The sequence below is a fragment of the Ananas comosus genome, linkage group 18, assembly GCF_001540865.1.
Source record: "Ananas comosus cultivar F153 linkage group 18, ASM154086v1, whole genome shotgun sequence".
NCBI lineage: Eukaryota > Viridiplantae > Streptophyta > Magnoliopsida > Poales > Bromeliaceae > Ananas > Ananas comosus.
In genome coordinates this window covers 6,529,936-6,543,030 of record NC_033638.1, presented here as the reverse complement: position 1 = coordinate 6,543,030, position 13,095 = coordinate 6,529,936, and the positions used below count along the sequence as shown (strand labels likewise).

The 13,095-nt window shown below is 35.8% G+C and overlaps 1 protein-coding gene across 1 annotated transcript; it reads right to left on the bottom strand.

Annotated features, from left to right (window-relative positions):
• On the bottom strand, window positions 4,185–13,095 carry LOC109723968 (4-alpha-glucanotransferase DPE2). The gene is made up of 23 exons (XM_020252521.1): window positions 13,023–13,095; window positions 11,377–11,751; window positions 11,142–11,259; window positions 11,017–11,072; window positions 10,798–10,925; window positions 10,510–10,639; window positions 10,060–10,256; window positions 9,841–9,919; window positions 9,677–9,715; window positions 8,674–8,793; window positions 8,423–8,524; window positions 8,170–8,253; window positions 7,823–8,065; window positions 7,590–7,715; window positions 7,200–7,274; window positions 7,048–7,119; window positions 6,748–6,867; window positions 6,503–6,600; window positions 6,161–6,320; window positions 5,970–6,068; window positions 5,137–5,334; window positions 4,945–5,038; window positions 4,185–4,680 (listed from the first exon to the last, which is right to left on the bottom strand). The coding sequence occupies exons 2-23, from the start codon at window positions 11,728–11,730 to the stop codon at window positions 4,478–4,480; spliced, it is 2,895 nt and encodes a 964-aa protein (XP_020108110.1). The 5' UTR covers window positions 11,731–11,751; window positions 13,023–13,095; the 3' UTR covers window positions 4,185–4,477.

Sequence of the window (13,095 nt, the reverse complement as noted above, 5' to 3'; positions counted from 1 at the left end):
ACTCAATTATAAAAAAATTTATTTATATATAAAATTTCAACTATTAAATCAAAATCTAATAGGTAAGATCCCATAAATTTATTTTCTATATATATTATTTTTAATTTTTTTTAACTTATTATTCGTGAGTTAGCTCGTGCACGACTCGTGCTGAATTTTTCAGTTGAATCTTTGATACAAACAGACCGTATTTTTTGCCTCGATACTTTATTAATAAACTTGTGAGACGAGCGGAACAAAGGGTTAATTGCACGTTTGTCCCTAACTTTGCCCTTTCTTTATTTTAGTCCCTAATAATTTGTTTTTATCCTTTTTTGATTATTGGGTGTGGTGCATGTCGAGTGAAAAGAAAGAATTTAAGTTAGGGACGAATGAACCAAATAATTCAATTGCATATATTACATACAATTCAAATTTAAAACAAAAAAAAAAAGAGAAAGAAAACACTTCAATCCCAAATCCCAATCTCTCTCTCTTTTTTAAAAATAAATCTCTAAAAAATAGTTTTTTATAAATTTATTTATTTTATGGATACCCAGAAGCCAAGCATGTTTCCCAAAATGCCCTATCCTCCTCCCTCCTCTCCTCATCATCCTCCGATTCAATCACGGCCGCTCGTTCCGGACCCCTCCTCCCATCCCAGCCGTCCATTTCGATATCGTCATCGTCGTCGCTGCCGCGGTACACCGAACGATCCTCGCCCGTGCACGGCTCCGCCGTGATGCTCTCCCGACCGTCCGATGCGTCCTCGACGCACGAGACGTCGGCGTCGGCGTCGGCGGCTTCGGTTGCGGGGTCGAAGTCGGCGCCGAATTCGTCGTAGTTCTCTTCTGAAGTCGGCGCCTGATTCGCCGGTAATAGTAATAATAGGCGATTTTCGCGTAGCATGGTCTCCATTTTTTTATTTTTTATTTTTTTGCTGCTTCGTTAGTGTTGTGCGTTGTGGCGTTTACGTGTTTATATATGGAGAGAGAGAGAAAAAAACATATACTCGCACTCTCATAGTGTGCAAGCTGCTAGGGTCAGAAACGGGGCGGACCCTTGGGCGGAAGAGATTTCTCATCTCCCCCTTCATTACTTATCAGATCGGAACTGATTTGAAACTGATAATTTTAATTTTATTTTTGGCCTTTATTTACCGCTCCATTCGCGTCGGATCGAAACTAGAGTGAAATTTTTATGAATTTTTGACAGATCAGTACAGATCAACAAAAAAAAAGAGTTTTTCGTCTTTTGCTCTATTTACTTGGCAGATGGGACGAATTCAAGACATATTATATTTTTTTTATATTTTTTATTTTTATTTATCAATTTATTCAGGACAGATCAATGCAAGAGCCCCACCAACCCAAATTCATTTGCATCAGTTACACGAATACGTCTTTTGATTGGGTTTATAGAAGTAAATAATTAGTTTAAGGTGAAATTGTATTGAAAAAGTTGAAGTTAAATAGGTGTTAATGAATCCTTTGCTTTTTCATTTTGTGCAACAATTAGAATGATAAAAAGTGGTATACTTTTATAAATTATTCTATAGTGATAAAATTAAATTATAGAGTTATAAAATATTACATTTTATTATTCTATCATCCGTATAACGATAAGTTGCTATGTGGAAATAAAAATAAAATTACAAAACAGCACAAAAGGTGATGTTTCAAACCTAAAATGATAATTAAATTCATAATGGGGCGAAATTTTAAATGGCTTATAGTTGAGGGGGTTGCTCGCATAAATTACAGTACGTTTTGACACGAAAGAGAAGTGGAATAAGATACTACATGACTTGGTGACGTGTGGTTTTGTTTTTGTTATCGTTTTTTCCTTTTCTTTCTTTCTTTTTTTTTTTTATTTCTGTGGTGGAGTAATTAATGCTGGTTATTTTCCTTCTAGAAGGCGGGGGTGGGACAATGGGTGCTTCTAGAAGGAAAAAGGACTACTCCCATGTGGGCCCCACATCATACTGTTGTGGTAATGCAGACGCAAACCAACTCTTGCAACCTTCACATACCACCACCACCACCCCCACCACCACTTCAGATGTAGAGCAGTTGAATGATATCCTTCTGATAATTGCGTATGTTTTTAATATGAAAAATGCTTTGAGTTTTGACTCTAAGATAACCTTGATGTTAAAACTTAAAGATTTTCTTCAATTTTTTTTTTTTGTAAATTGCTCAAACTTCAAATCGGATACTGTCGAAGGTTTTGTCATGGTCTTCTAAAAGTATTTCTGTGGATCTCAAAACTGATGACGCAGGTGCTAAATGGTCACGAATTTCGTAGAGTTTTTAGATTTCTAAAAGATGCATTTATTAAGATTTTTGGAAGCTCGTAGCTTTCTCTTTTGCCTTATAGCTTTGTATCACTCGGCGTCTTTTATTTGCCTTATCGGCGGCGAGTGGTCTTTAAATAGATGTGGCATATACCCTCTGAATTCTCTCTCTTTCTTGTACTTAGTTTAGGGCGAGTAGGTACTAACTTAACAGGTAGAGAAATAGGCTCGCCCACTTCGCGAAGAAAAACGAGCGCCGCATAAGCCAGGCAAACAATTTTGCTTAAGTCCGTGACATTGATGTGTTAACATATACATATAAAAAGATTAAGATTTAAGATTTAAAGATATAATAATTGTGCTTAAAATATAATAAAAATGTCTGAGATTTAGTAGTTAATGTTTAAGATATAATAAAGTGTATTATCATGTCATAAATAATACTGCAGTGAATCTTCCATTGTACCTAATAGCAGACATTTTTTTGGTTTTGAGTTTAGCCATGAGCAAGAACAAGTGCATGCGTGGGGTCCATCTACAGTCCTATGTAGGAAAAGAAAGACTTAATTATAAAAAAATAGCTTCTGCGCTTTAATTATTCTGTACCTCAAATACTTTTTTTTATAAAAAATTTAAATAATATCAATTCTGCATTTTAATCTTGTGTCAAATAGATTTAATAACTATTTAAGAAAGTGTTGACCGTGGTATGACTAGATCATTTGATTTTAAAAAAATTTAAATTCTCGCACATGAATACTTAAATAAATTTAAATGGACTTGAAAAAGTGTTACCTCAACACGTCATTATTAAAATTAACAATAAAAACTCAATGAAAGGACCTTTTTGAGACAAAATTAAAGTGCAAAATTGACATTGCTTAATTTTTTTTTTTATACAGGAGGATACTTGAGGCATAGGGTAAAGTACATAGGGTTTTTATAAGTAAGCCCAAAAAAAAAAGGAGGGGGGAAACTTCTATTTTTGCATATTTTGATGGAGGAGCGATTTGATATTAAGAGTTAGCATGTTTAACTGCAAGGCCTTGAGATCAACAATATTACCTATTCACCGGCCGTCCCTAGAGCAAATGGCAAAGAACTTGCTGGTTAATAGTTAATACTCGAGGTCCCAAGTTCGAATTCTAGTTGATTCACGTTTTCAGCTAAGTTTATTTTTAAATAGAATAAACAAAACGAGTAGCGTGCTAACTATCTCTAAAAAAAAAAAAAATTACCTATTCCCACTTCATTCATACAAGCGGGAGATACATGATGGTACGGGGGGACCCACCCCGAAATTTAGGAGCGACTGCAGAAAGGATTTTCGGTTGGTCTTTAATGTATTGGTATTGATTGATGCTATGTAACTAGTTACATGTGTTTTTTGCAATTTTGTTATATTTGTTTGAACCTATCAATATAATAATTTTAATTATAATGTTGTGTTGTATATGTTTAACACATATGTAACTATTGCAAATTTTATAATTTTTGTTTTACACATACAGATACCCGTACCTTATCTACACCCAATTTATAGCCGATCTTAAGCGGATAGTATACAGATAATCAATATCCAGACCCGTTCAAATGAACCCGATGAGCATATTAATTAACTTCAGTACTCAAATCCGGATCCGTCCCAAGTTGAATGAGATAGGGTATGCCTTTTATTTTTCTACCCATCTTTTTAGACTACGGGTACAGTATATCAAGTAATTACCAACATAAGAATTGGGAACATTCAGATATTTACACATATACCCTTCAAAAACTTTGAATTTTCATATATACCCCTCAAAAACTTTCAATTCAGATGTTACAGGGGTACATACGGAAAAAGATGATCTCACAGGGCATAAATGTAAAATCACTGACAATAAAATTTCACAGCAGACTCCAGGAATAAAAAATAAAAATTGCTCACCTGGAGAGCCCAGAGAGAACTTATTGAATAAGAAGCTGAATCATCTGTTTTTGGGACATTATTTTTCCCTTCTACTAAGGAAGAAACATTGTTAAATAAACATGGAAAAATAACTCCACAAATTTCTGATAACAAAACCTTATTTATGCTGACACATGATATCTCACTAAATCATGTACTAAATTTTCACTATTGATTCTGCAGATACTATTAGAGAGAGAGAGAGAGAGAGAGAGAGAGAGATGGAAAAGAAGTGATTTACATTGCTCTTATCAGTTACAAAAACTATCATCATCACTTAATCGCATAATAGCATACCTCTCCTGCCAATCCTCGATTAACAGCTTCATCGAGCCGTTGATCTTGTCAGCCGCTTCGCTAGCTGGATACGACCTCCCGCTACTTATCACGAGATCTTTAATGGTTGTCTGGAGTTCCCTGTCATCCAGCAAGGACTCCAGTGCCACATGTACACCTGCACCATATGAGCATAATAATTAGGTTTCGTCACACTAAGTAGAATCCAGAATTTCATTTTCTTTTAGATAATAAGTTTTGTTCAATCAGATATAGCTGCATCAATGGGCATATGCCTTGGGTAAACAATAAATGAGCAAGATAATTTACATAAGCACTGGATACCGAATCTAGTATGACTAAGTAATGTTATTTCACTGAGAGAATTTGTGTTTGCCTCTTCGGACGGAACTTAAACAAAAGTAACAGGAAAAGTACATACGGAATCTCCAATAATGCTTTGGGTTTGTCGGATCGTTGATCGTCTCCTCTGCGGCTGGTCGTGTAGTGTATTCCTCTTTCAGCGCCAGCAAGTCCTACGGAAGAAGAAAATGATGACCATACAGAGTTTGCGGACATTCTTTAAATGGGTATTAAGGATAAATAGTTGAGGTTTCAAAATATTAACTAATACCTGAAGTGGGAAGATTGCCCACATTGAAGGAGCTTCGAAGTGCTGCTGAATAATGAAGTATGCCACTTCCGGAGTGCATCGAGATGGGGGAAAATCGTCACTACCAACAACAGTCTGATAGAACCGGCATCTTCTCCCTTCATCTTCCTCCCACCAAGCACGGAATGTCGAGCAGTCGTGACAGGATGGAGCACAAACCTGTAATTGGTATGGCAACCCATGTGATCTAAATTGCTCTTAAACTGTATAGAGGTCTTAAAGGCAAGGAGGTCAATGTCATATTAATTGCTTGCTCAGCCAGGCTTCTAGAACAGCTTCTCGATCCCGGAAAGCAGAACTTTTCAGAAACCAAACGTTTGGCTAACAAATAGTTTGAAGCTTTTGTTATGACAAGAAGCCAAAATTTACTTCAAGATTCTCAAAAGAAAAAGCTCCAAATTTGAAACCCCTGCTTCAGCGAGAAGCTATGGAGGAGATTAAGCAAAAAGCTTTCGGGCTTTTCTAGATAGTTCTATTTAAACAACACTTCTGTAGAAGTTCTACAGGTTCATACTGGTGCAACTGGCAATTGTGAAAGCTCAGAGTCCTATTATCCATTGCTTCCTCTTAGGTGCATTATGCTAAACTATTTAAACCATCCACATGCTTGATTGTTGATAATAAAGAGACTAATGTTCAGAGTCCACTGGAGTTGTACTTAAGCGCAGCAAAGAAATTCATGAGAACTAATATTTTCTCCTATCTAATTTCCATTAACATTCTAAACAACACGCACAACACATTAAGCCAGAAATAAAACTCGCTAGTGCATTGAACCAAGTGAAAAATTGTACCGTCATGTAGTTGTACTGAGATGGAATGCCAAATTCTAATCCCGGTTCACTAGGCATCCTTTGGATGCGTAATCCAATCAATCCCAATTCTTGCATTACCTGAATAAGAAAATAGTTCGGAATTTCTCATTTCTTAGGTAGTCAACATGACAAGACTTATATATATAACATGCATTGAAAAAGATATTTACAGGATGAACGCAAGAAGGAATAAGCCCGAGATCTTCTCCACATGCCAACATATCTGATGAGTTCAATAGAACAGGAAGAGTCTTCAATGCATTTTGACGCCAGAGGTTTTCTTGTCGGCAGAAATAGTAATCGTAGTACAGTCTTTTGAGGACATTTTTACTGCATTAAGAAATATCCAGAAGACATGAGTTTAGTATTCGCAGATATATCAAGCCATATTTAGAAAACAACGTGTATCTAAAATTATTTTAATAAATACTAATATAAACCATGATATTATAACCAGAATGTCGATGTGCTGAAGAGCATCAATCAGCGAAACAAGATACATGAATTTGCACCTGTGTTCATCCAAGTCGTTAAAACTCGATGTGTCCTCAAGGTTGAAACGTGGATAAAATTTCCTTGAGTCTTCTGGATCTCTTATAAGAACTATATTCTGCATAAAAATATCATGTATGAGATAGGTGATAAAGAAGTTACGAAGACGAGATCAAACTATTCCAGAAGTAAAGGCCACGGTGAAAAGGCAAATTGATGCAACACGCAGATTATATAAGGCTCTCTCTTTCAGTATTAGCATTACCTGTAGAAGATCAAAAAGACCACGGCGTATCTCGTCTTTTTTGTCTTGCCAAAGAGACTTTTCAGAACAGGATTCAAGTTTGGCAATAATTTTTTTCTCTGTGTTGCAGTCCTCCTTGAACTATACGTTTCGAACCAAAATAATCCATAAATATTAATACAATATATAAAAATATTAAGAGATGTTTAGGGGCAGGTTAAATATCAATAGTAAGGCCAATGCAGAAGCTAAAATATCATGGAAGTAAAAGGAAAATGTAAGTAGCACTAGAAGAGAAAACTCATAAAATAACTACACTACCTCGTAACAGAGCTTTTGATACTCGTTTAAGAAGTTCATAGCAACAACAGTCCAGAGCGATCCAAATTTTCCCTGAAAAAAGATAGATCAACCTTGAACACCATGCAACCTACTAGGGTGGAAAGTAGCAATAAACAAGTATAGAGGGAGACCTGCAGAATTTCCTGACGAATGTATGGACGACTCAAACGATCAAAATCCCATATCCCTTCCTGCTCAAGCTCCTCCTGAGAAGCCAAATGGTAAACCAATGAAGTCAGATAGACGTAAAATTGCTGTTTTTACTTTTTACTAGAGCTGTTTGAAGGAGCACGAATGGATATTGCATCAACAGCTATTCACTACACTAGCAAAAGTAGAAGTTTCAACCTAGAACTTCCACTTTAAAGGGCCAAAAGCTCATTTTAATTTTCTGCGACTTGTTTTTTTTTTTTTCTTTTTTTCTGAAGCTTCTGCTGCCTGCAGTAGAAAATCTGCTTCAAAGGCGAGGCCGATCTAGCACTTATCTTTTCTAGTTGATCAAGAGTTCAAGACTATACTACCTGACTTAGAGCAATGGACGGCCGGAATTTCCCAACTAAACCAGTAACCGCATGACCAGGAAGCTCCCAGATCCTAAAGAAACCCAAGATGTGATCTATTCTATAGGCTGTGAAGTACTTGGCCATCTGTACCACCAGGGGGGGGCAAAAAGAAGCAACTAAGAAAGCTGAAAAAATAAAGTGCACAGATAAAAATTTGCAGTATATACATGAAATAAATAACTTTAGATAACCTGTGTTAGCCGTGCTCGCCACCATCCATAGTTGTCTTTGGACATTTCCTCCCAGTTATATGTGGGGAAACCCCAATTTTGTCCATTTTTGTCAAAATAATCTGGGGGTGCTCCGGTGGATGTATTCATGCGAAATAAATTAGCATATACCCAAGTATCGACACTGTTCTTATCGACACCTATTGGTAAATCTCCTTTAAGAACAACTTTTCTCTTTCTTGCATAATTTGCTGCTTCTGATAGCTAGCAAGGGAAATGAAAATAAGATCAAAAAATTCAGAGAGAGTATTTCCTTCAAAATAAAAATTTGATTATTCCCTTCAAAGAAGAAAATTACAAAAACTCACTTGTACATGTAGATGGAACTGAATATAATAGTGGAAACATATAACGTCATAGTGCAAACTATCCTTCGCGACAAGTTTCTCAAGCTGAAAAATGGAATTTATAATAATTTATCAGCAATACGAAGTAAATTAGATGTTCTCGTAAAGAGACATAGAACTAAAAACCACTGAGAAGAATCCAAGCAAGCTATACATAAGTGTGCTCAAAGAACTAAATATGTCAAATTTTAACAGGCAATTTTAGCTTAAATACCTTTTCCTGGGAAAAATGAGCAAACCGACCCCATTGAGTGTGATCTGAAGTCTCGAAGAAGTCCCTCAAAAAGCAAAAGGCTGCATACGGCTTCAGCCATTCCTATTTTACAACATTAATGTTAGAATGCGACAATTTATAAGATGTAGCTTAAAGAAAAGGACCTATAGTGCAACCAAAGCTTCTTTGCATGTATGCTTCAAAATGTAACAACTGAAAAATAAGAAGTCAAAGTTCCAACAGTAATTTACCTCATTTTCAGAGAAGAACTGCTTGAAAGAGCTAGAATTCAGTATTTTATCTTTCTCTAGATCAAATATTTTTTTTGCAATCGACAACTTAGCAGCCATCGAAGCTTCATAGTCAACATCCTGCATTACAAATAACCTCAAATAAGGAAGTTGAAAGTTGATAACTACATAGAAAACTCGCAAGAGCATTTTGGAAATAAATACTGCAATTTCATAGGGGAGAGTTCAGGAAATCAAGGAGTCAACTGGAAATCAAAAACAGCCCGCTGAAAAGATCAGATGCAAGTACATTCGGCATTCTTTTACCTATACAAGATCATTAATTGGATGTATAATCTTGGGTAGATCGAAGTTCAGTCACTCTATAGAAGAGCATAATTAACAGTTCTCTTGCTGTAATTTTTCGTTCATCGTAGACTCATAGCATGTTTCTTATTTTCACGCAACAAAACGATTGTCAAGAACTTAATCTCTCATTGCATCACAAAGCCGTTTAATGAAAACATTAATTCTAGCAAATATAAAATGCATATCTCAGGAAACTTGGACAGTTTTTGTTTCAAAATATCACCTCTGGCCCACCAAATGAATTGTAATTTTGTCTCAAACACCAAATAATAAACTTAAGCTATGTGACGAACTGAAGTAAATTTAAGTCCATTGAATAGGAATTATTCCAAAGAAGGACAACCATTTGCTTGAAAAGTAACCCACAAAAATGCAATAAATGTATATCTATAAACCAGAGCTGAGACCATAACTTGCTGTAGGGTAACATAGTAGATTAGTACGATGGCATGTAGACAATGTAGATCCTCCGTCCATTTATAAATTACAGGCTAAATGTTGATTCAATTAATACAGCTTATAGAAAAATTTAGTACACCACATGGTTATTCTGTAAAATAAGATAAATTTGACAACTAGGAAACCGATAAAAAAAAAAGAGACAAGGACAAAAAAAAGTCTAACTAGCTTAATATGGTGCATTATGTTCTTGTACCTTCTTATTTAATCTTTCCTTCTCCTTTGAGATCTCTTGCTGCAACAACATAGAAAAATCAAACAACAAAATACTTGAATAATTATGTCATTTCCAAACGAAAATGAGGGCTTAATCGATATGAAATTGTTAAATTTTACAAATGAAGAAATCAATAAGCGAACCTTGATGTCTTCTGGAATAGAATCAGAAAGAGCTTGTACTCTTAGATACAATGGATGCAACGCGAATACAGAGAGAGAGCTGCCAATTTGAAGATTTTTAAGCTATTACATTTTAAATTCCGATATTTTTTTAATAAATTTTCACTAAAAGAGCAACCATATAAACCAAAAGAAAAAAAAAACAGTAGAGGTGAATTTCAAAAAGGAAACCACAAGTACCTGTAGGGGTACGAATCCCACCACATCTTGTGAACTGAAGTATCATTGACTGGCAAAAGCTGAACAAGATGAAAGCCTGAATTTACAGCCCAGTCTACGAGCAGCTTTAGATCGAGGAACTCTCCAACACCAAGGTCATCATTCGATCTAACTGAGAACATTGGTATAGCAACGCCTGCACCTCTCCACGGTATGTCCTACCAGAAAAAGGAAGTCCAATCAGAACACATTATTATGTTCTTGCTCGCTTGGCTCCATTATCCAACATATATAGTTTACATTATTTTTACTTTCAAAATACTAGTGGCACCAAGTGCCAATTTGGAAACCAAGACCTCACGTAACAAAGCATGGTACCAGCCATTGGACTAGGCCCTGGTCGACCACATATAGTGCGTAATAATAGCAATAATCATTTTTAAGACCAAATAAGTTAAACAGCATATTTACCCGGAAGGCACCATCAGACAAGATGATGAATCTAGGCGGACTACGTGATGCCACATCGAAAGCTAATTCCCTATTAGGACCAACTTCTGCAGTAATGTCTAGCTCATTCCGAATTTGGCAATATTTGTACGTGGGACTACTGTTAAGGAGAAAGAAAAAAAGCTCGAAACCAGAAGACATTGGGAAAAGAACAGCACCAAAAAAATTGACAGCATGACATGACAAGTAACGAAATTAAAAATATACGAAGCATAATCTCTCAGAAGGGTCATAGGAGAAAAAGGATATTGTATTGGGAGGTCGTCTTTTCGCACCACACAATCTGCTTTCCAAATCGAATATCCAGCATAGCTCAGCCTTAGCCCATTTTGAGCCTTCCAGCTTCCTAACTGTGAGATATTACCGGTAACACAAACCTGAAAAATTCAACTAGCATCTTGAGCATAGCGTCTCAGTTGAAGTAGATAAGCAATCGAAATAAGAAAATCTTATTTGGATGAGGCTTACATTGGATCCGGCTTCTACTCTCGGACAGCTAATCACGAAGTGGAGAACAACACTATCTGTTCATGCAAATTCAGGAATGTGAGCTACTATTTCGGGCAGTTTCAAAAGGCCAAGGCGAGAAGTACCATCTTGGTGTAAGTTCTCCTGAAGGGCTGTAGGATGCGCTTCTGGCTGCAAATGTTTGGCTCCGCCAAATATGACATCTTTGAATGCACTTCTAAAGAAAAGAGCTTCTGACGCATTCTGGATTCAGATCAGAAATAGCATGAAATAAAGCATGATCAATCAAAAAATTGGTCACAAGACATTGAAGTAACAGCACGAAGCCATACAGAGAAGAAATGTGCAACCAACAAGTACCTGCCACAAATCATGAATTTCCACTGCATCTCCTTCCTGAACTCCATCAGGAAGCGCCAGTTTCCGCTTCTTCCCTGCCTCCCATCTCAAAATATTCCTATTGTCATCAACCAAGTAATAACTATACTCACATTTGAATGTAATCGGGACCGCAACCCTTCCGCACCAAAAAAGCTCATCTCCTTGATGAATGGGAGACAACGCTAAGGCCTGCTTCACATTCCAAGATCCAAGAATTGGTTCCGAGCCAGATATGACCAGACTCTGTCCCCAGTGCGTATAGTATGGCAATTTGAAGATCAAAGTCACTGAACTCAAGGGCTTCCTTCCAGGTAATGGTTTCAAATTCACCATCTTTTGTCGAAAAACGATATCCTAAAAGATAGGAAATAGACGAAAAATTTTACAGTTAAAAGAAGTGTACTATAATTGAGCATGTCACTAGATGTAGCAATCAACACATTGTCTATGCAAGGCATATCCGATATCGTCAACAATATCCAAATTGAGTCAAATTGTAGTGAGGATCATCTCTTTGTGTTGTTGCAATAGTGATTCTTGTGAATGAAACAGACACACAAATAAATAGGTGCTATATGGATGGATGAATATCTAATTCGGCATATCTTTTTGATTTACTTGAAAAGCTTATAATACACGAGGAGTGTGATCAAATGCCTAGAATGGATACCATATTCAGCTTTTAAATCATTTTTTATGAAATAAGATAAATCACCTCACAAGCGAAATATGCCATCTTACAAAATCATAAATGTCAAGACCTTTTAAGGAACAAAAAATCAAACTCCTAACTTCCATTGACACAAAAAAATCTTCATACTGAATAAGTTAACATTGAATATCTTATTCTGACATCCAAATAAGACCATAAAGTTATTTACAAGATATGCTGTCACCAACTACTATTAGAGCGTGCTTTAAACCCAAAAATACAGAAATGCTAACAGGCCGAACCGGAAAAAGAAAACATATAGATATAAGATAAGTTGTTGTTCAAGTATGCTCCTTTCATTGAAAGACATCATGATTAGTTCACAATTTGAAAAGTACAATACAAGTGAACAACAATGTTCCAGTACTCTATAAAAAAGCACCGAGAACAAAATCTAATCAAATATACATAATCACAAACCAAAACTGGAACTTTATTATGTGATTCAATCTACATTCAACCTCATGTCTGGGGCTCATCACCTCAAGACTATTTTATAGGCTTAAGACATGAACTTAATTAAATGAGGGAATATCAGAAGAAACAATAAGTCTCGTGCGATTCAAACTCAGAACTCTCTACTCTTATACTATATTAAATAATGCGAAATAACTATTGATCGATATAAACTTACGCCACTAGATAACTGTATTTTTATATTTTATATTCAACATTTTTCCTCACATTATAACTGTTTATCTCTAAAAGCGTAACAAGCTTACGCTGCAGAAAATGATAATTTTATATTTTTATATTCGACGAGTCCCAAACAATAATCACTTCAGCAAAACAGATCCGAAAACTAGAATAAGGCTAAATAAACTAAGATAAGTACCAACAAAAAAGTAAAAAAAAAAAAAATATTAGATAAAAAAAGAAAGGAAGAGAAATTATGTATGCATTGATTGATTACCCGATGGAGCTATGAAGCGAAAGCAGAGGGAGGAGATGAGATTGGTGAAGCGTTTGCTATGCTCAAGAAAAAA